The sequence below is a fragment of the Schizosaccharomyces pombe genome (genome assembly GCF_000002945.2).
Source record: "Schizosaccharomyces pombe strain 972h- genome assembly, chromosome: I".
NCBI classification, from domain to species: Eukaryota; Fungi; Ascomycota; class Schizosaccharomycetes; order Schizosaccharomycetales; family Schizosaccharomycetaceae; genus Schizosaccharomyces; species Schizosaccharomyces pombe.
The window spans coordinates 2,886,833-2,907,595 of record NC_003424.3 but is presented as its reverse complement, the minus strand read 5'-3'; the positions used below and the strand labels follow the sequence as shown (position 1 = coordinate 2,907,595).

At 37.6% G+C, this 20,763-nt stretch overlaps 9 protein-coding genes and 14 long non-coding RNA genes across 23 annotated transcripts; 11 read left to right on the top strand and 12 right to left on the bottom strand.

Annotated features, from left to right (window-relative positions):
- The first annotated feature begins 381 nt into the window (after nucleotides 1-381).
- Nucleotides 382-5,650, top strand: tcb3 (tricalbin). Its single transcript, NM_001019400.3, has one exon. It carries the CDS (start codon nucleotides 550-552, stop codon nucleotides 4,225-4,227), a length of 3,678 nt encoding a protein of 1,225 aa, NP_593974.1. The 5' UTR covers nucleotides 382-549; the 3' UTR covers nucleotides 4,228-5,650.
- Nucleotides 486-739, bottom strand: SPOM_SPNCRNA.3314. Its single transcript, NR_192681.1, has one exon. It is a non-coding gene; the product is annotated as a non-coding RNA (long non-coding RNA).
- SPOM_SPNCRNA.3313 lies at nucleotides 851-1,304 on the bottom strand. The gene has a single exon (NR_192680.1). It is a non-coding gene; the product is annotated as a non-coding RNA (long non-coding RNA).
- Nucleotides 1,705-2,100, bottom strand: SPOM_SPNCRNA.3312. Its single transcript, NR_192679.1, has one exon. It is a non-coding gene; the product is annotated as a non-coding RNA (long non-coding RNA).
- On the bottom strand, nucleotides 2,204-4,089 carry SPOM_SPNCRNA.3311. Its single transcript, NR_192678.1, has one exon. It is a non-coding gene; the product is annotated as a non-coding RNA (long non-coding RNA).
- rpb7 (DNA-directed RNA polymerase complex II subunit Rpb7) lies at nucleotides 4,463-5,512 on the bottom strand. The gene is made up of 2 exons (NM_001356091.2): nucleotides 4,835-5,512; nucleotides 4,463-4,767 (listed from the first exon to the last, which is right to left on the bottom strand). The coding sequence occupies exons 1-2, from the start codon at nucleotides 5,306-5,308 to the stop codon at nucleotides 4,723-4,725; spliced, it is 519 nt and encodes a 172-aa protein (NP_001342741.1). The 5' UTR covers nucleotides 5,309-5,512; the 3' UTR covers nucleotides 4,463-4,722.
- Nucleotides 5,626-9,607, bottom strand: cta4 (P-type calcium transport ATPase Cta4). The gene has a single exon (NM_001019398.3). The coding sequence runs from the start codon at nucleotides 9,535-9,537 to the stop codon at nucleotides 5,902-5,904; it is 3,636 nt and encodes a 1,211-aa protein (NP_593971.1). The 5' UTR covers nucleotides 9,538-9,607; the 3' UTR covers nucleotides 5,626-5,901.
- On the top strand, nucleotides 5,985-6,338 carry SPOM_SPNCRNA.3310. Its single transcript, NR_192677.1, has one exon. It is a non-coding gene; the product is annotated as a non-coding RNA (long non-coding RNA).
- Nucleotides 7,292-7,548, top strand: SPOM_SPNCRNA.3309. The gene has a single exon (NR_192676.1). It is a non-coding gene; the product is annotated as a non-coding RNA (long non-coding RNA).
- On the top strand, nucleotides 8,199-8,863 carry SPOM_SPNCRNA.3308. The gene has a single exon (NR_192675.1). It is a non-coding gene; the product is annotated as a non-coding RNA (long non-coding RNA).
- A 45-nt stretch (nucleotides 9,608-9,652) lies between the features above and the next one.
- Nucleotides 9,653-12,498, top strand: dpp2 (dipeptidyl peptidase). The gene has a single exon (NM_001019397.3). It carries the CDS (start codon nucleotides 9,996-9,998, stop codon nucleotides 12,375-12,377), a length of 2,382 nt encoding a protein of 793 aa, NP_593970.1. The 5' UTR covers nucleotides 9,653-9,995; the 3' UTR covers nucleotides 12,378-12,498.
- SPOM_SPNCRNA.3307 lies at nucleotides 9,891-10,159 on the bottom strand. The gene has a single exon (NR_192674.1). It is a non-coding gene; the product is annotated as a non-coding RNA (long non-coding RNA).
- On the bottom strand, nucleotides 10,290-11,152 carry SPOM_SPNCRNA.3306. Its single transcript, NR_192673.1, has one exon. It is a non-coding gene; the product is annotated as a non-coding RNA (long non-coding RNA).
- On the bottom strand, nucleotides 11,612-13,701 carry SPOM_SPNCRNA.858. The gene has a single exon (NR_151240.1). It is a non-coding gene; the product is annotated as a non-coding RNA (long non-coding RNA).
- Nucleotides 12,605-13,760, top strand: SPOM_SPACUNK4.09 (uncharacterized protein; the record flags this gene model as incomplete). The annotated part of the gene is made up of 1 exon (NM_001019396.2): nucleotides 12,605-13,760. The coding sequence occupies one exon, from the start codon at nucleotides 12,605-12,607 to the stop codon at nucleotides 13,622-13,624; it is 1,020 nt and encodes a 339-aa protein (NP_593969.1). The 3' UTR covers nucleotides 13,625-13,760.
- On the bottom strand, nucleotides 13,676-15,143 carry SPOM_SPACUNK4.20 (uncharacterized protein). The gene has a single exon (NM_001356090.2). The coding sequence runs from the start codon at nucleotides 15,043-15,045 to the stop codon at nucleotides 14,821-14,823; it is 225 nt and encodes a 74-aa protein (NP_001343113.1). The 5' UTR covers nucleotides 15,046-15,143; the 3' UTR covers nucleotides 13,676-14,820.
- Nucleotides 14,865-16,547, top strand: gor1 (glyoxylate reductase). Its single transcript, NM_001019395.3, has 3 exons — nucleotides 14,865-15,164; nucleotides 15,421-16,286; nucleotides 16,338-16,547. Exons 1-3 carry the CDS (start codon nucleotides 15,069-15,071, stop codon nucleotides 16,378-16,380), a joined length of 1,005 nt encoding a protein of 334 aa, NP_593968.1. The 5' UTR covers nucleotides 14,865-15,068; the 3' UTR covers nucleotides 16,381-16,547.
- A 161-nt stretch (nucleotides 16,548-16,708) lies between these two features.
- Nucleotides 16,709-17,520, bottom strand: mpp6 (nuclear exosome-associated RNA binding protein Mpp6). Its single transcript, NM_001019394.3, has 2 exons — nucleotides 17,412-17,520; nucleotides 16,709-17,356 (listed from the first exon to the last, which is right to left on the bottom strand). The coding sequence occupies exons 1-2, from the start codon at nucleotides 17,436-17,438 to the stop codon at nucleotides 16,817-16,819; spliced, it is 567 nt and encodes a 188-aa protein (NP_593967.1). The 5' UTR covers nucleotides 17,439-17,520; the 3' UTR covers nucleotides 16,709-16,816.
- SPOM_SPNCRNA.3305 lies at nucleotides 16,834-17,375 on the top strand. Its single transcript, NR_192672.1, has one exon. It is a non-coding gene; the product is annotated as a non-coding RNA (long non-coding RNA).
- Nucleotides 17,501-20,656, bottom strand: iph1 (metallopeptidase). Its single transcript, NM_001019393.3, has one exon. The coding sequence runs from the start codon at nucleotides 20,555-20,557 to the stop codon at nucleotides 17,648-17,650; it is 2,910 nt and encodes a 969-aa protein (NP_593966.1). The 5' UTR covers nucleotides 20,558-20,656; the 3' UTR covers nucleotides 17,501-17,647.
- Nucleotides 18,040-18,588, top strand: SPOM_SPNCRNA.3304. The gene has a single exon (NR_192671.1). It is a non-coding gene; the product is annotated as a non-coding RNA (long non-coding RNA).
- On the top strand, nucleotides 18,708-19,362 carry SPOM_SPNCRNA.3303. Its single transcript, NR_192670.1, has one exon. It is a non-coding gene; the product is annotated as a non-coding RNA (long non-coding RNA).
- SPOM_SPNCRNA.3302 lies at nucleotides 19,957-20,702 on the top strand. The gene has a single exon (NR_192669.1). It is a non-coding gene; the product is annotated as a non-coding RNA (long non-coding RNA).
- Nucleotides 20,703-20,763: the final 61 nt, after the last annotated feature.

Below are 20,763 nucleotides of genomic sequence, written 5' to 3'. Positions count from 1 at the left end.
ATTAGCTAAAAAAATGTGAATTAATAAACTTAAACCTTTATAAAATACTCGGCAATCCTGTAGATAAACGTTTCTTGTGTAAAATACACCTATAATTATGAAAATCGCAAGGAAGTCGTTTCATATTTAGTTTTCAATCCGCTTTCGACACTACTATTATTCTACAGTGTTTCAATATGAGACCGATTATATAACTTAACAAGGGCGCCCTATTTGTTATGCTAAATCCTGTTACTGAATTTAAACGCCGTTCTGTGTAGCGCCAAAAACTCCAACTTATTTTAAGGAATCTTAAGGGAAAGTAAAACTGGCCAGATATTGGTGTACTCTTGATTCATTATGACAGCCAGTTATACACTGTGACTTTAATCTCCAACATCTGTCACGAACCAAGCAGTGATAAGACCTTTTTTTTTTTGACTATTCGTTCTCTTTTGGTCTAGCAATATTTATTAATTACGGAAACTATTTATTTTTTGGTTATCGGATTAACCAGTTATTTATATAAAGCAGAAACTACACCTTATTTTGATTGTTTAAGCAGAAACAATGTCTTCGCAGGCTGAGCCCTCTAAGGGTGCTAGCAATGCCGACCCGAATGAAAAGGTTGAAAAAATGCATCTTCCTACTGATACAGCTGGTGGTGGTGTTAAGGTGAAAGTTAAGGAACAAGAAGCTTCACCATCAGACAAGAATAACTTAAACCCACAATCAGCTGGAGTTTCTGAGGTTCAAGTACAGGATGATACTGGAGCCCGTGGCTCAGGTGCTAGAGACTTAAAGGTCCCTAAACAAATGCAAGCACCCAAATCATCTGAAGAGAAATCAGACGTTGATGGAGTGCCCACTCGTCCTGTTAGCGAGAGGGAATTAAGGAAAAGGGATGCGATGCAATTCATTCAAAGGCACCAAAAGGTTAGGAACATTTTGGCACAATACTGTCCTTGGCTGACTGATGAACGTTTACAATTATGCATTGAGCTTAAAATTCTCTTTATGCAACATTTCCAGGATTCAAGGCTTGTTTTGTATACGGCAGTCATGTCATTTTTGTTTGGTTATTTGCGCTTCGGATTTTTGAGTCTTTTCATTATTATGGCTGTTTGTATCCAGTACTACCGAATTTGCGATCGACGTGTTAAAGTCAATTTCAAAGACGACTATACGAGATATCTTTCTACACGAAAATTAGAAAATGATAGCGAAACTGTCACTTGGCTAAACACCTTTTTACAACAATTTTGGTATATTTTTGAACCTTCTTTAAGTGAGAGAATAACGGAAATTACGGATCAGATTCTTTCAGAAAATGTCCCCAGCTTTATTGACTCCATGGCTCTCTCCGAATTTACTCTGGGAACCAAATCACCGAGAATGGGATTTATCCGTAGTTACCCTAAAACAGAGGAAGACACTGTTATGATGGATTTGAGATTAGCATTTAGTCCAAATGATATTAGTGACTTAACGGGTCGTGAGATTGCTGCTTGCATCAAACCTAAGATTGCTCTTGATTTGAAAATAGGAAAAAGTATTGCTTCAGCTAAAATGCCTGTTTTAATTGAGGACCTTTCCTTCACTGGTAACCTTCGTGTTAAAGTAAAGCTTATTGATAAATACCCGTATGCCAAGACTGTCGGTTTGACTTTTACCGAGAAACCTGTTTTCTCTTACATTCTTAAACCTCTCGGAGGTGATAAGTTTGGTTTTGATATTGGCAACATTCCGGGTCTTACTACGTTTATCACCGAACAGATACATAACACGTTGGGCCCAATGATGTACAGTCCCAATGTGTATGAGCTGGATATCGAATCTATGATGGGTGCCGCTGGCTTAAATACTGCTCTCGGAGCCGTAGAATTTAAGTTACGCAAGGGAGATGGTTTTAAAGACGGTTTAGGTGGAGCTGTTGATCCATATGTTGTTATAAAAAATTCAGCGGATCGTGTTATTGGTAAATCTAAAGTGGCTCACAACACTGGTTCGCCGGTATTCAACGAAACTTTTTATTCCGTTTTGAATTCGTTTTCAGAGAACCTGAATTTGGAGGTATATGATTTTAACGATATTCGAAGTGACAAACTTCTGGGCAGTGCTGTACTACCATTAGCTACTCTGGAAGCTATGCCTGTGACAAATGATGCGTTTGTAGAATTGACTTTAAAAGGCAAGACTGTTGGTCGTTTAAATTATGACATGAAATTCCATGCAGTTGTGCCTGATTCTGGCGAAGAAATTACTAAAGTCGATGGCCCTGGTGTTCTGCAATTTACTGTGCATCAATGCAAAGAGCTTAGCAATGATCCATCGAAACGACCTACCGCTTATGCCAAATTGATTATTAACAATAAAGAAGTCTATACGACCAGAAAGATTAAGAAAAACAATAATCCATCATGGGAAGAATCCTTTGGTACTCTTCTTCCAGAAGGGAAGAATGCTACTCTGGGTGTTCAAATATTCACGGAGGAATCAGAGCATCCTTTTGGGACCGCTAATGTATCTTTGCAGGACTTGTTTGCTGCTACTAAGACGGGTCTTTTATGGTTTCCATTACAACATGCTCCATCCGGTAGAGTACGTATGTCTGTTATGTGGAAACCTGCTCAGTTAAATAACGACAGTATTTCTTCGATGGCTCTTGCTACTCCCATCGGTGCAATTCGTATCCATTTACGTTCGGCGAATAATTTGCACTCTAAGATTCCTGGTAAAAAATGTGATTCTTACGCACGCATCATGTCCCACAATACGAAACAGTTTAGGACAGTGGTCATTGCTAGCAATGTAAATCCGTTTTGGGATGAATACATGTATGCACCCGTAATTACCAAACATGACATCTTCTTTTTACAAGTGATGAATTACAATTCATCTGGTGAAGACAAACTCATTGGACAGACCCCTATCAACATATCAAATTTTATCAATCAAGGCGAAAATGGTGCTTTAATGGAATACCATGACCCTCGAGAACTAACTGTACCTTTGTCCTCTACCCGGGGTATAAAGGGTAATGCAACAATAACTTTCAAATGTGACTTTTTCCCATCCGCTGTCACAACCTCGCTCAGCCCTGATGTGACACCCGCTCCTAAAGCTTCATCAACTGTTGCAACTGATAAAGTAAATATCGAAGTGCTTCCGGAAAGCCAAAAAACGCCTACAGCAGTCGACAACACTTCAACTTCTCGAGGGTCTACGTCTGTTAAAACCTCAAAACCAAAGAAGATTTCAGAACTGCTTATGCCGTCTGAAGCTGTAAATGCAGCTTTAGACTTTGAATCTGGCTTCATGGGTTTCGACATAATTTCGTATAAAATAGCTAAGCCAGCCCAAGAGTTAGCTATATTTTTAGACGATTTACCTCATCATATTTTCTTATCATCTGCCTTAAACGTCACCGGTGGTGCTACCCTGCATGAGTACGGCAATACTTTCATCAGACAACTTGAATATTCTCAATGTACTTTCAAGCTGCTAGATGGTGATAAGGAGGTTGGTAGCAAAACTATGCTGAGTCGCGATTTAATTAGTAAAGGCGCTACTAAACCTCTGGAAATTGCATTTCCTGATGGTGCTTCGATTTTGGTCGCTTTTAGGCTAACTCCTGTTCCTGTGAAACTTGAGGAAGTTGAAATGTACGAAAATATGGGAGAAATGACCGTCGATGTCATAAAAGCCACGGATCTCCCTGCCGCAGATTCCAATGGAAAGTCTGATCCTTTCGTTGTTTTCGAGTTGCAAGGAGAAGAAGTGTACCGGACTAAAACGCACAAGCGGACGTTAAATCCTACTTTTAATGAAAGTTTCGAGGTCGAACTTCCTTGCAAGCAAACCTGTAATTTTGTTGCTAATGTTTTTGATTGGGATTTTGGTAACAAGGACGATCATTTGGGCTCTTGTGTAATCGACTGCAAGCTTCTTCAACAGCAACAACAGACTAACTATGAAATTCCTTTGGATAGCAAACAAGGAGTTCTTTATCTTCGTATAACTCTGAGCCCAAAATGGGTCCTTCGTTCCAAACGCGCCGGAAATTCTTCTCTTGTCGAAGGAATTCTTGGACAGACTGCTTCGATTGTTGGTATGCCTCTTAAAGGCATTAGTACTGTAGGTAATGTTGCTGTTGATGGGGTTGCCTCGGTGGCTAACCTTACGAACAAAATGCGAAAAGGAATAAGCCGTGGTTTTAAAGGAATTCATCACGAGAAGGCAAAGTGACTTTCCATTCTGTTATTTATTAGTTCTTTATTACAATTCGGTTTTCGCATTCTGACTTATTTGAGTAATATATTATCATTATGTTAAATGCATACTTTGATTATAAGGTATTTGAATATTTTCATGGTTTTCTATTTACCGAAGAACGATAAAGACTTATGCACTCCTAATAGATAAAATGCTAGCCCAAGATTGTATTCATAAGGAAATCGTCGATTGATATTGCGATTATATACAATAATTAGGGAAATTCTATTGTTGTGTAAAGGGTATATAAAGTTAAAATTTTTTTTTAAAGATATTGCGCAGCTTTTAGCCATAACATTACCACAGAATAGAGCCAAAATTTAGATCGATAAACGTTGGTATGCGCTTTTACAACTACATGAATAAACTTTGAGACCTAGAAAGGAACTTAATAATAACAGTATACGCGATGGTTAGCATTGAATTAATGAACATGAGAAATAAAAGACAAATTAAAATTTTATCTTTTTAAAGAACGCCTAGATAATCCTCTTTCATTGTTGCAATGGCAAACTAGATATTATGTTAGTAACACGATTAATTAAGCAAAATAAATATTGTGAACTATTGGGAAACTTACAATTTCGGTTGCATCAGTCCTTGTACCGACAATCTTAAGTCTGACATTCGACCCCTTTTCAATAACTTGATCCTCACCAGAATAATTAGGAGGGTTTGCAGTAGGGTCAAACTTCATATCTGGAGGCACCAAATGAGATGAGACAAAGACATTTAATGGTCCTATATTTGCGAAGAATCCCATTTTATTTACTGTTGTAACAATTGCATCGACCACTTCCCCACGAAATGGTCTCCATAACACTGCACGATACTTTACCTCAAATTCGGCAAACCCTTGCCCAGGAACTACCCTCCCTTTATCAATATCTATAGTATTACTGTCCAAAACGCAAATTATATAGCCATATTGACCTGAGCATGTGCCTTCCACGTCCGCCAACAATTTTGCCTTTAAATAGTCCTGCATTCTAGGACCGAAGTAACTGGGATGCAGAGAAATCGTTAACGAAAGCTCTTTGAGGAAGAAAGGCATTGTATCGATAAGTTAATGCAGAAAAGCCCCAATTCAACTCGATCGGTCGATGCGTATTAAAACTGTAAAATTTTGGTTCAAAATAGGGCAAAAATGATGAACATTAAAAAAAAAAACTTTAAATGAGCTTAGCTCTTTTTATTAAATTAAATTATCCCAATTTTTCAGCGGTTTTCGCAATTGCTTGATATATGCTGAGCGTTCGAGGATTTACGAAGTCCCAGTATCATGGGATAGCGCTTATAGAAATATCCCAAATTTTATATGCCTTTCACCTTGCTACTGAGAAGGATTTTAACAAGTGAATATTATTTTATCTCTAATAAGCATCTATTACGTCCTATAAAAAGCTCACTTACACTATTCCAAATTAATAAATCAAATATGCCAAGAATGAATCAATCATTGAGTCTATGTAAAATATTCATAACAAGTAATCAAATTGAAAATGGTGATAAATATTGTATACTGACCGAAGAAAATTGACATCCTTGCCCATCAGTGAGTAATGCAATTACTCATCAGTTTGTTCAAATGAATATTTATCTAAGCTTGTACAGATAAGTAGGTGTAACCCACTTATATAATTGTTCTTAATTACGAAGAACAATTTCCTTCGGCTTGTTGTCACGGAAGTATTTTTTCATAAGCTCTTCAATAATCCAACAAGCCGCGTAATCTACAACCATTGTGGCTAACAGTTGTATCTGGAAATTATAAGCCATTTTAACTAACTGAAGTTTTGCGTTGAGTTCAGGCGAAAACTCAGTTACACCAGCAATAGCGACAAAGGCAATGCCCAAAAGGCCATAGTACATTCCTTTATTTTCACTTAAAGCTTCACGGAAAGGACGGCCCTGATAATTGATAGCAAACGTTGAGACTTGTTGAATAAGTTGAAGCAAATAAATGGCAGTATTCAACAAAGAAGGCTTGAAGGTTTCTTCTAAATCCACCTTTTCTAAAGGATCCTCATACAGATAAACGACACGAGTTATATAGATAAGGGTAACGATATGAATAGCAAACTGACCTAAAACAGAACCAATTATGTAAGTGTTAAAAATTCCAGCTTGAGGCCTTTCTTTTGAAAGAGTTTCAAGTGGACGAGCCCGTGAAACACAGTAAAAACAAACAGACATTAACATTCCCGAAATAGTGTATTGAGTATCACCAAATTTAATTCCATCCAGATGAAGTACTGACAACGAGTAAGCAGTGATCAAACAGTTGAGAGCCAAAATCTTATGCATTTGAACGAGGGCAACTAAAGTACAACGACCTTGACGCACAATGTTGGTTATCGAAGAAACTACAGCTAATTTAGAAGTAAATGGTGCAGCAACAGAAGCGTCTCCTAGCTTAAGTTTCGGTGCCTCATCATCAGAAGCGTTTGCTAAAGTGTCAAACATCTTGTTAGCCAGATTTGCCCGTCTTTCAGCAGCTTTCTCAGCTTCCGTTAATTGAACATCACTAGCTTTCTTAGTTTCCAAATCTTCCAGGACCTTATTTAAGCCTTCTTGAGTCTTTTCACGATGAGGGTTGTTAGGACCAGGAGGGAAAGCATGGCAAAGTGCAGGTGGAACAGGAGGAGTTGGAAGATTAAATCTTTTAGCAAGTTGAATTTGCTTTTCATAAACGCCCATCAACTTCTGATTACGAGCTCTCTCTTGCATTTCAAGCATATCTTCTTCCGAAGCATTTAATAAAGCTACACCAACGTGTGCTTGTTTAAGAGCACCCACATCATTGGTACCATCACCACACATAAGAGTTATATATCCATTGTGTTTCAAAGTTGAGATCATGAATTCTTTTTGAGAAGGAGAAACACGCGCATAAACCCAAGCGTGAGTAAAAATTGACATAATAACGTCCGGATTGATAATTTGAGACAAAGCACGACCGGTAATACAAAGATCATACTTTTCGTACAACGAAGCTTCCAACGATTTATGAGGATTCATGGGTAAATTGATTGTATCATCTGTGCTCTTCCACTCTAAAATCTTTTCATTCTCATGCTTAATATCCAATACGAGGGTTGGCTTTTCAACAATACCAACTTGTTCAGCTACATATACGGCGGTCAGAGGATTGTCACCAGTTATCATCATGCAACGATGCGAAGAATTGTTTAGCATTTGCACAGTTTGCCTAGCATCCTCTTTAAGAGGAGAAGTAAAAATAAGGAATCCCGCAAATACAAGGTCAGACTCAATAGATTCACGGCTCAAATCAGAAACTTGATTCTCAGGGATATAATTTTTAAAATATTTATAACCTAGGGCGAGTACTCGAGACCCTTTACGACCATAATCTTTATAAATTTTTTCATAATCCTTAGGGACCTCCCGCAACATAGTAGCAATCACTTCAGGGGCTCCTTTTACCGAAACAAAAGTTTTAAAACTTCCTCCAGACACTCTTACGTTGGAAACAGAAGACTGTCTTTTTAAAGCTGAAGAAAATTGGAAGTTTCGAATGATTTGAACTTTACCTTTATAAAAAACAGAACCTTCAGGTGCTGAAACAAAATTCTTTTTCTCAATAGACCAACCCAAGTTTTCAACCGTAGCCTTTTCCATGGGGTCACCAACGACTTTGGGAGTTTCACCTTCTTGTTCCAGCAAAACTAAGGTATGTGCCGTAGCAATTGCCAGTATCGCATCGTTAGAAGCATCGCTTAATTTTTCAAGACTATAAGGATCCTTTCTATTAACTCCAGCAATACCTTGAACAACCATATGCTCTTCAGTTAAGGTACCCGTCTTATCAAAGCAACAGATATCCAAATGACCGGAGAGTGGTATACGAAATGGCTCAGTACAATAAATATAATATTTAGAAAGAGCACCTAATGAGGCATTGACAGCCATAGAAAGCTCCATAGGGAGTTCAGAAGGGACAACAGAAGTAATAATCATAACACAATCGAGCATTAATTTGTATCTGCTACGCTCAGTTTTACTGCCGACATGCCAAACATATCCAGAGGCTGCAATAGCGAACACTAGCAAAAATAGAATAAAGTAAAGACTTTCTCGATTGTTTGCAGTGACCTTTTCCGAAGAAAATACCATGGTACGTACCAAAGAACCCTGACTTGTTTCAAATCCGGTACGAAGAACAATTGCAGGAACACCATTATCTGGAGTCTTAAGTTTGCAAAACGGCGATTGAGTTACTTGAAGAACCCTAGTTCCTCCAAACAAAACAGCGTTTTTGTCAAGCTCATCGACATCAATAACAGCTTCTTCGGGGCGCAACTCAATAGATTCCTTAACCAGAGGTGTAGATTCTCCAGAAAGCATAGCCTCATTTACTACACAAGAACCTGAAAGTAAAAGAAGATCACATGGAAGCCCACTGTCTTCCTTATTGTGAAGGACAGATACGACATCATTTGGAAGCAAATCTTCGGTAGAGATAGGGAACCAATGCTTATTGCGATAAACTTGAATTTCATAAGGTTTAATGCTCATAGTACGAAATTCGGTCAATGTACGTTGACGTTGCCATACTACTGAACATTCAAGAGCAATAATCATGAACATTGAGAAAAGAGAAAAGTACCAGTAGTCATCAAGACACCACAAAACACAGCAAAAAATTTGGAAGACAAAAAATGGAGCAACTGCGTGCTCCTTGAATAAAGTACCAAAGGTAGGAATAGGTATATCGAAGCAATTTTTACCATAACGATAAAGAAATATTTCAGATTGAATATTGGTAAGCCCTGTACTTTTTTTGAGAGTCCCAATAGTTGAAGGTTCATCCATTGGAAAAGTTATATTTGCGAAGCATCCTTTTTCTGGTTCATAGATAAACCGTTTACGTTGAAAAGAGAAGCTGTACTGAATCGTTTGTGAGTCAGGAAGAACCAACTTAGTGATTGGCTCCACACTAGATGATTCTCCTATTTTACTAGGAGTAACAAGGATATGAGTAGCTTGTTCGACCTTGTCAGTTTTTCGACAAGTCATGAGACAGTAAACCTTCGTGTTCCATTCACCAGCTAGCCAGAATAATGCATGAATAGTACCGACAGCAATGTATGTTAAATAACGAACCTCTTCAGAATAGAGTTTGTTTTGATATACATATCCAATATAGGGGTACACAAATAATGCAAAAGGCCACACATATAAATGAAAAAATGTGGGCAACTTTATATAAAGTTGCCCAGAACTTATGTCTGGGCTAGTAATTAAAGCCTTACTCCCCATATAATTCCTTTTTCTAGATAACTGAAGCAATTACTACTTACAGTCAGTATTCTAATGTGGTGTGTTGGGCAGGTTTTGGTACAGCACAATTTCAGTATCGCTCTTATATTTCTGTACACCAACAAGCATAACGATTTCGAAGGAATATACATTACTGTTTCCAAAAGGGTTTAATTTTTTTAATTTTTATTTTGTTTTTAAACTAAAACAATATTTTTCTTGGATTGACGCTACTGAACTCAATAAACGCAACTTCAGTATTCTATCAGGGTACTCGCCTTTAATGCTGAGACAGCCACTTTTATTTCGTGAAGACGTTAAACTGTAAATTAATTGTGAACAATACAAACCCTTTACTTTTCTGATATCTTCCTTGATCCTTTAACACGCTTGGTCATTCTTTACGGATATATATATATATATACTATTCTACTTTTTGAAGATCAATTACTACCTAAATGAATGATTTTAGTTTTGAGGACAAGGGTTTGATTAGTCGAAGTGGCTTTGGTAGTCGTCATGTTCGACGAGTGGTTAAAGCTTTGGCTTTGATATTCAGTTTGTTAATTCTTTACTTGACAATTTCCAACGTTAGCGATTCTCCTCCGAAAAGAGACTCGCTGAGTTTAGATGATATTGTTCTTCAAAAATACAAACCTTCATACAAACAAGTCAATTGGATTGATAGCCAAGGCTTGAAGGATACTTTTTTAGTAAAATACGGTGATTTGATTAATATACAAGATCCTTATAATCTTAACAAAACTCTGTTCTCGGTTTCAGATTTAGTGTATAATGGAATCCAGCTCGATTATGACAGTTATTCTATATCTTTTGACGCAAAGTACGTGTTAGTCTCGGTCAATAAGTCTCAACGGTGGAGACATTCATCATTTGCACAATATTATCTTTATAATACCGAAACTAAGGATGTCAATATGCTGGGTCAGGACAACGAGCATTGGACTATAAGCCTTGCGGAATGGTCACCTACTGGTCATCAACTTTCCTTCGTCTATAATAATGATTTGTATGTTCGAAAAAACGATGGAAATGTTCAAAGACTTACTTATGACGGTACCGTTGACGTATTTAATGGGTTGACAGATTGGATTTATGAAGAAGAAGTACTTTCCAGTCCTTCAACGATTTGGTGGTCTCCGGATTCAGATAAAATTGCTTTTCTTAAGCTAAATGAATCAGAGATCCCTACTTATCACTATCCTTTATACACCGCTGAGCTAGATCCCAGTTTGCCGGAATTTGATTATAACAAGGACATGGCAATTAAATATCCAAAGCCAGGTAATCCGAATCCTTCTGTTTCTTTGTTTGTCGCTGACCTTAATTCTAACGCTTCCTCTAATTTTTCACTGTGGCATAACGAACCTTTGGCAGAACCAGTCGTTCAAAATGTACTCTGGGTCAATACCTCTAGTGTATTGGTTCAATTTACCAATCGTAATAGCACTTGCATTACAGCGAGGTTGTTGGATACGGAGTTGAAAAGTATACATACAGTGAAAACGGAATGTTTGGAAGAAGGTTGGTATGAGGTTCAACAGTCTGCTAAAATGTTTCCTTTAAATAATTCTCTTGTTTGGGAAAATTGGTCGGATGGATATTTTGATATTTTAGCTTTAGATGATTATAACCATTTGGCATTTATTCCATTTAATGGTTCTTCTCCTATTTATTTAACATCTGGCGCCTGGGATGTAACAGACGGCCCAATACACATAGATGGAGATTTTGGAAATGTATATTTTTTGGCCACTTTAAAAGATTCTACCGAAAGGCATCTTTATTATGTATCTCTCGATACATTAGAAATTTACGGAATTACAGATAATGGAGAAGATGAGGGTTACTACTCTACCTCGTTTTCCCCTTTTGGAGATTTTTATGTTCTAAATTATCATGGACCTGACGTTCCATGGCAAGAGCTTCGATCAACTAAAGACAAAGATTATTGTCTGTCTTTAGAAACAAACTCACGTTTGAAACAGCAGTTGTCTTCAATTACGTTACCGAGTGTTGAATACGGGAAATTAACTTTTAATGATACAACGTTTAATTTTATGGAACGACGACCCAGAAATTTTGATGTTAACAAAAAGTACCCAGTTTTATTTTTTGCTTATGGAGGCCCTGGATCTCAGCAAGTTGCTAAATTGTTCAGAGTTGACTTTCAAGCTTATCTCGCTTCTCATCCAGACTTTGAATTCATTGTGGTAACATTGGATGGAAGAGGGACTGGATTTAATGGTAATGCTTTTAGATATTCTGTGTCAAGGCATTTAGGAGAATGGGAATCATACGATCAAGGCCAAGCTGGTAAATTTTGGGCGGATTTGCCATTTGTTGATGAGAATCATGTAGGTATATGGGGTTGGAGTTATGGAGGGTATCTGACATTGAAGACATTGGAAACACAAGACGTTTTTTCGTATGGAATGGCTGTAGCCCCGGTAACTGATTGGCGTCTTTATGATTCTGTATATACCGAAAGATACATGGACCTTCCGCAATATAATAAAGAAGGCTACAAAAATTCGCAAATTCATGACTACGAAAAGTTTAAACAGTTAAAGAGGTTCTTTGTTGCACATGGAACGGGTGATGATAATGTTCATTTTCAACACTCAATGCATTTGATGGATGGACTTAACCTCGCAAACTGTTATAACTATGACATGGCGGTTTTTCCCGATAGCGCACACTCTATTAGCTACCATAACGCTAGTTTGTCTATTTATCATCGTCTAAGTGAGTGGATTGGAGATGCGTTAGGAAGAATAGATCCGTCTACCGGTGTTCGACAACATCGATGGGATTGAGAAACGATGACAAATATTTAATGTTTATGTACTGCCTTTAATTTTAAACTTTTCACTTGTCAAGTGACCTTGGTCATTTTAATTTAGATATTTCAATTATAATGTAATTTTCTTAAGCTAACTTTATGTGCTCTTTCGAGTAACCAACTTCCAAAGTTCTAAAACGGCATTAACTTGTGCGTAAATTGTTCAAGTCAATTCGATTGAAGATTATGTGACCCTTGAATATGCAAATGAATAGTTTAAATGATCCAAAACATCTCGTAAAGGCCGTGGTTCGAGGTGAGATTAAATGTTTAGATGTTCGTGCTCAATCCAAGTACGAAATCAGCCATTTACGAAAGTCAGTCAATATTCCAAGTGAAAAAATTTCTAAATGCTGGTATCAATTACCAGCAAAGCAAGAGGAACTCTTCGTTGTCGAAGACCAGGGAGATAAAATAGAGACGGAAGAGACAGGAACCTGCGCTCAACAATTGAAGAAGAGAGGATGGAATATAGCTGGACACTTTATGTTCAGTCATAAAATATGGGAAGATTTATCTTTACCTCAGAATGAGCTTTTGGAAAGCGGTCCAAATCGAAATTTACTATTTGAACCATGTCCGTATTTAAAAGAGGTCATGCCAGTCGTTGAAAAAGGAATAAAGACAAATAATGCAAGAGTTTTAGACATTGGATGTGGATCTGGGAGGGATTTGGCATGGATATGTTTTAGAGAGAGCGGTAAACATTGGATGGTTTCTGCATTAGATGCTGAAAAGCGCGCGATTCAAAGATTTTCGGAGCTTTTCAGCGGTTTAGGTCTAGAGGATAGGATAGAAGGAAAAAAAGTTGCTAAAGTAGATGCATCGGGATTATGGAAATTGTATACTAGAGATGGAAAACAAGAGCCAAACGCAACGGCAATCTCTTTGGCAGATATGCTAGCTGATTTTCAAAACGTTCCAGAAGGTGATGTTTACAAATACGATTTAGTTCTACAAATTCGATTCTTAAACCGTGCGTTGCTGAGACAAAGTTCTTCATTATTGAGAAATAACGGATTTCTCTTCTTGTGTACATTTGTCAACGATGGGGTGCATCAGTATGAACATCCTAGAGGAAGTGATCATAGATTCGAAAAAGGAGAAGCGGCAGCAATAGTTTCAGAGTCGGATGGACGAATTAGGGTTTTAAAAGATGAGATTGGATTTATCGAAGACGGCCGTCCAGTGCAAATTTTGCTTGCTCAAAAGGTAGAGTAGGGAGAGGAAAAAACATTTAGAAGGTTTATTGAAAAAATTATTTGCTTTATTAAAAGTTTGATTGTAACAAGGGAGTTTTATTGATCTGGTTTGAAGTGTGCGTATGTAATAATTTGTTGATGAGACATAATATGACTAGGAAATGACTTGGTTGTATTGAGGAAATATTGTTTACAACATAAACATTACTAAGAAGCAAGTGGGAATAACTAGATTGTGTCTCTAACACTTTTGTAGATGAAATGAATACTATGACTAAGAAACAAGTCAAGCAGATTTATCTGCTTCTAAGCTAATGAAGCATCTGGGTTATAAATTGTGGAAGTGTGAACCGGCACTTTGTATACAATGAGATTGCGATGATTTGTGTAGACGAATGTGTGTCGGTGATTTTCAAACAAACAAACGAATTAGTACCAATTTACGAGTCCCATTTGTCTCTGCATGCACACCTGGAAAAAATGTCCTAAACTTGTACTACCAAAGTGACTATTTTGGTTGCGAAAAAAGTGTTGATCATCTATAAGTTGGGAGCTCCCCTACACTATCGATTCAATCTATGGCGACAAACAAATGGAAGATGAGTAAAAAGTAGTTGTGTTCGCAACGTATTTGTCCTCGGAATATGCGGATATTTTGATCCAATGTTTTTGCATCGCTACTTTTATGTGTTTCATTTTGTACCACTACAATTCGAGTTTTTAAACCAGTTTCAATTCCATCCTTCCTAACCATGTTTTCTTACCACTAACTCTACAGATGCTTGCACTCAGCGATCACTCGCATCCCCCCACTCACACATTCTCCCTTTCTACTTCCTCTCCTCTTGTTAGTGGACTTTTCTTTCTACTTTGCACGCTCGCTTACAATTCCATGTACCACGCCCATCCTCCTAATCTCCATATATCAGCATCATGTACCGTGCTCCTCCTTCGTCTCCCACGTGATCCATAGATAACGAACATCATAGATAAGCCGGTAAGACTATTTAAGTGCAGTGGAACAGCAGGCACACTAATCCTTAAGATTTGACCAAGTTGGTTCAGGTTGGTATAGTCTTATTTAGAGTGCGTGTGTACGTAAGAAAAGAACGCAGAGTGCGGGATCTAGACATTAAACACCTCAGTTCTCCGCTGTTTAACCAATCTTACTAAACCTAAGTTCAACTATCGCTGTTACAATCGTTGCCTTTTTGTTCATTCAGAAAAGCATAAAAAGCGAAGAATATCCTGCTTTCCCCACATCTCCATCACATTCTTTGTTGTACTCAACTCGAGATTTCTAAATAGTTGTACAGCGGTTTTTTTGTGTGTTTGTGTGTGCGATTTGCTTTTGTTTGACAGAAAGCCTTTATTCAAGATATCAACTATACCAGAACTCAAGCACGAAGGTTCTGTAAAATAATCAATCGATCGTCTCATCCTCTCAACGACTTGTATTCATCATGACTCTTAGTGGAAAACCTGCAGCTTTACTCGTTGGCACTTTGAAGCACGCTCATAAGGAGTGGGAAGCTCTTGGAAAATATGCAGAGTTGAAGGTAAAGAAATAGAGAAGGGAGGGAAGAAGGGACAGTAGTGGGAGATGGAGGTTGAAGGATGAGCAGAGGATATGGAACTAAAAAATTCAAGAGTGATTGCTTGTTTGTTGTTCTGTTGCTTCTTCTCCCTCGTCCTCTGCTTCTGCGATTCTGTTGGATTTCTTGGCTATCTAGCGGATCTCCTAGCTTCCCGACAAAACCTCAACATATGCGCTTAGTTGTGTTTACCTGTTCTTGTTTACTAATGTCGTTTTAGACCTACAGCGATGGCACTCGCGAAGACTTCTTGGCCAAATGCAAAACCGAGTTTCAAAATGTAAAGGCCATCTGTCGTACTTACAACTCCAAGTTTTACATGGGCATTTTTGACAAGGAAATCATTGATAATTTGCCCCCATCCGTCAAGTTTATCTGCCATTTGGGTGCTGGTTATGAAACTGTTGATGTGGCTGCTTGTACCGCTCGTGGTATTCAAGTCTCCCACGTTCCCAAGGCTGTCGACGATGCAACCGCCGACGTTGGTATCTTCTTAATGTTAGGTGCCCTTCGTGGATTTAACCAAGGTATCTTTGAGTTACACAAGAACAACTGGAATGCAAATTGCAAACCCTCTCATGATCCCGAGGGTAAAACGCTTGGTATTTTGGGTTTGGGCGGTATTGGTAAGACCATGGCCAAGCGTGCTCGCGCCTTTGACATGAAAATCGTATATCACAATCGTACTCCCCTTCCCGAGGAAGAAGCTGAAGGTGCCGAGTTTGTCTCATTTGACGATCTTTTAGCCAAGTCAGATGTGCTTTCCCTCAATTTGCCCTTGAATGCTCACACCCGGCATATCATTGGAAAACCAGAATTTCAAAAGATGAAGCGTGGAATTGTCATCGTCAACACTGCACGTGGTGCCGTTATGGATGAAGCTGCTCTCGTCGAAGCTCTCGACGAAGGCATCGTTTACTCTGCCGGTCTTGACGTATTTGAAGAAGAGCCCAAAATTCATCCTGGTCTTTTGGAGAACGAAAAGGTGATTCTTCTTCCTCATTTAGGTACAAACAGTCTTGAGACCCAATACAAAATGGAATGCGCTGTTCTCATGAACGTCAAAAATGGAATTGTCAATGATTCGTAAGTCCTTATGTTTTTCCCCTTTCTTTCAATTTCTAACTTTTTTTCTAGACTTCCCAATTTGGTTCCTGAACAACGTGGTGATATAGAGTAGATTATGTTTTTCTGTCTACTTACCTCGGCTTTACGTAAATCGACTTAAATGTTTTTATATGCTTATGTTATACGGTCGTTCAAATATTGATTCATTCGTCTCAAATTATGGTCTATTCATGACTATTTTCATTATATAGTAAATACATATTTCTACTGTTCTTTCTCATTCTTTCTCCCTAGCAGATTTCGTAAAACGACAACGATGAACTACTGCTGTAGTTTCAAACTCTTACATTTACATCTTAATAGCAAAAAAGCATCGTTGATATGTAGCGGTTCTCTTTTTTTCTCCAGGTTTAATAATACACAGTTAGAAAGGACCATGATAATAATTCAGAAAATTTTAATTAATATTTACAGTACCCAAAAATGCTTCACATCCCTTATTCATACAATGAACGTCCAGTCAAATTGAAAAAAAAAATGAGCAACTCTTAGTTGCGTTTTTTCTTCTTTTTGTTTTTATTTTTCTTTGTTTTTCGGGCATTGGACTCTTTGGGGGAATGTAGAGAAATGACATCTTGAGACAACTCATTAACTTTCCTCTTTTTGGATTCCTTTGCCGGGGCCTTCACCTCCATTTTACGGGATGCCTCCGCCTTTTTAGACACTAATTCTTGTTTACGACGTTCTCTTTCTGTAAGCTCCGATGTGTCCGTTATTTTAGTACCGTTTACATCAACCTCTTCATTCTTAGAAACATCTTTTTCATCCACATTTTCCTCTCCTAGTTCCTTATTAAATAATCCAAAGCTAGCTCTTCCTTGTACTAAATTAGGTTCATTTGAATGACTTTCAAGATCGTTTTCTTCAATCAGACCCCCATAACCCGATTCATATTCTACATTACGAGTCATCTTTTGGGGTAAAAAATCAACTTTTCCTGCAAGACTCCAATGCTCATCTGTAACAATGTTCTTGCTTAACTCTTCTTCTGCTTGCTTCGGGTCAATGCCTCGAGCGCGTTGCATAAACTACAAAATACAGGTTAGTAGAAATTTTTCTTAAAAATTTGACTAAATTTCGTACTTTCATAGAAAGAAGTTTAGACGACATTTTAAAATAAATATCTTATCATAAAAAAAAACAATTGTTTTACTATTGCTTACAAAATCTATGAAAAAGAGACTTTGCAGCTAGCAGAAGAGTAGGTCTCGTCACACTTGTTTGGATAGCGAGAAAAACCGCAGTGCCAGAATGCAAAACTGAAATTAAGATGAGAATATAAAATCAGTAAATTTGAGAATCGGATTAGGGAAAAAAAACTAATTAAATAATAAAGACCTATCGATTTCATCAAAGGGTTTAAGTGGGAAAGCCGCTTTACTCAATGTCATGCTTTCCTTGAACATGTTGCCATTTTCAATGATAGTAACATTGGGAATTTCGTAAACTTCATCTTCACAGCGTTGAGAAACAACATGCACAGATATTTTTTTAGTATTTTCTCCTTCATAATGAATGTTGTTTATGAAGAAACTGTAAAACTCATCCTTGGTAATGGTAGACACAATTTCTGCTTGCTTTTCCAATCTGGTAAAGTCATAAAATCCATCACAAATACGTAACCAATACATAGAAGATTCCTCTTTTAAGTTTGTATGCTTTTCGAGCATAAAGTTAATCAAGCTTGATTTGTGCTTACTGAAATCCTCGTCGGACATTTCTAAAAATTCGCTTTTGAATTGATCCAACAAGGCACGAATTCTGGACTCTAAGTATGTACTACTTCTCTCACTTTGCACAAAAATATTCAAATTTATAAAAGGCGTGACTTGACGAACTAAAGTAAAAACAATATAACCAAGTTGTTCTTTAGTACGCAAGATGGAGAAAGTGGGTTCCTTCATTATTTGCCGTGCTAGTCGAGTTAGGGCTCCAGATCTTTCATCGTCAAGCTGGCTGATTTGAAGATTATACATAATAGCAGAATTTTTCTCTTCCTTGTTTGGCACCACAGTTTTGTAAATATAATTACCACCTTCAGGAACTATTATAGCCCTTTTACGGCTCAACTGGGATGCAAAGACTGGTTTTGGGTCAATCAGTTTTTGAGCGGATTCAATAAGATTTTTGGCATCTTCCTCGGTATAGTTTCCATGTACCAAAGATTCTAAAAAGTTTTGTTTTAATAAATCACTAATAAAATCAGACATATCGCCCACCTGGACATCTTTAATAGCTTCACGTAACTCAGCATTTGACCACGAATGCGGTTCGCTCAACCATGTGAGTACATGGTTTGAACGATGATATGCTTCCAAAGCATCATAATCTTTAAGTTCTTGTTCCAAGCGATTCTTTAATATTTCAAATCTTTGCGGATGAACTTTGAGATCACGCATCATTGCGACTACTTTTTCCAAAAGTACATGTAATTTATCAGTAAACCCTGAAATACAAAGTATTATGCCACGAGTAGATGGTGAAAGTGAAAAGGAAAGACCAGCTAAGCTAGCAGGATAAGAATATTCTCCTAGAGCATCTTCTATTAATCGCGTGTAAAGTGTCGTCGACACAGAAACTTTGGGAGACCTCCTGGCGATTGGAGATATGAAATTTATGAAAACGTTAGCTTTAGGTACCCAAAAAGTGTCATCCTTTTTATGCCATAATCTTACAAATTTGTCATTTCGCACCAAATTCGGCACTTTCAGTTTCGTCGTTACTGGCTGCTTTTCAACTTCTAAAGACCAAGGAATGAATTCATTTGCCAAAGGCAAGTAAAGTTCACTGGATGTCTTAATATGTAGCAAAGAGTCTATAAACTGAGAATCCAAATCCTCCAATCCGTAATCTATGCCATAGAACTTCTCTTTATTATCAAGTCCTTTCTCAATTGAATGAGCAGCTAAAATGGCAAAAAAGTTATTAGGACGAAGACTCTCAACAACCTCCTGAATACCTTTAGGGTCAAATTCAGTGAGTACTGAGGAATAATAAAGGACTTTATCACGAGGATATTCTCGTTGAAGCTTGCTAGCAACAACATGCGCATACTGGTAAGCAGGGGTTTTTTGTCTCGTTTTAAATTGAGCCTCTGACATGATACGGGTTTCTTCAAATAAAAACTTGTGAGCATTTGTCTGGTCGAGCAATCTTATATATTCAAATAAAATTTTAATAACCCTCTGGTAATCAGTCAAACCCTCCTCAGTCAAAAAGGTTGAAACAACAATGATGTCTGCATCTTCGGTGATTGAGACATTAAAGGCTATAAGGGAGGTTGCAAGCCCTAAGCTCTTTAAATAAGCTAAATAAGAGCCTTCTCCTTCATGGCCTAGTAAATGACATACATATTCAGCTGGACGGCATTTATACTTATGATATTGACCAGGAATTGGAAAAACGATATCCAAACGTCGTAAATTTTTTACTGGCTTTACATAACAAATCTTGCGTACCTCATTATCTGTATAGGGAGGATCTGGAAATTTGGGAATGGGGACAGCTTTGTTTTTTATGGGGGAAAACAATTCAGCTGCCCAATCTTGCAAAACATCAAGAGGTTCGCGTCCAATAATTACAAGCTTCATAATATTGGCAGAATAATATTTATCATAAAATTTAAGTAATTCTTGGCGAACATCTAAACCTAACTCTTTTGGAACATCACCAAGCGTCTCTATGTTTCCCGTGTTAAACTTCGAAAACACGCTTTTTGGATTAGACAAAACACTGTACAACCGCCAAAATCTCCAACTGTCTGATTGCAAGTTTTTACAATGTTCAGAATCGACAGCCCGAATTTCACGATCTTTACATTCTTCTAAGAAGAGAGGGTCAATAAAAAATTGAGCAAAACGATCTAAAGCACCATATAGAGCATCATGAGACACTTCGAAGTAATAATTTGTATTATTAGAGGCTGTATAGGCGTTTGAAATTCCATTATGAGATTCGAGATATTTTCTGTATTCATTTTCATCAGGATACTTCTTAGTCCCCATAAACAACAGATGCTCACAAAAGTGCGCCAATCCTAACAACTCTCGTGGATTGCTTTGACTGCCGATGTGAACGTCAATAGCTGCACTTGCATTATCTGTTTCCGGATCTCTCACTAGCAAAACCTCGAGGTCGTTTTCCAACTTAATAAGACGATACTCTCTATCATCCAAATTTGGAACAACTTGTCCATTAACTATCACTTCAACTTGCGGTTTCCCATCCATTTTTTATTTATGAAAGGAAAAGATAAAACAACCCAGAATTCTGACTACTGCTATTACACCCAAAAAAAGGGTAATATGTAAGAAATATGGCAATAGGTTGAATTATGTGTTTACATACACACAGTACGTAGGCATTACTGTTTAGAGGCCAATTTAACAAAATACACCGATGCACTAAATAATTTAATGTAATTAAAGCTATCCTA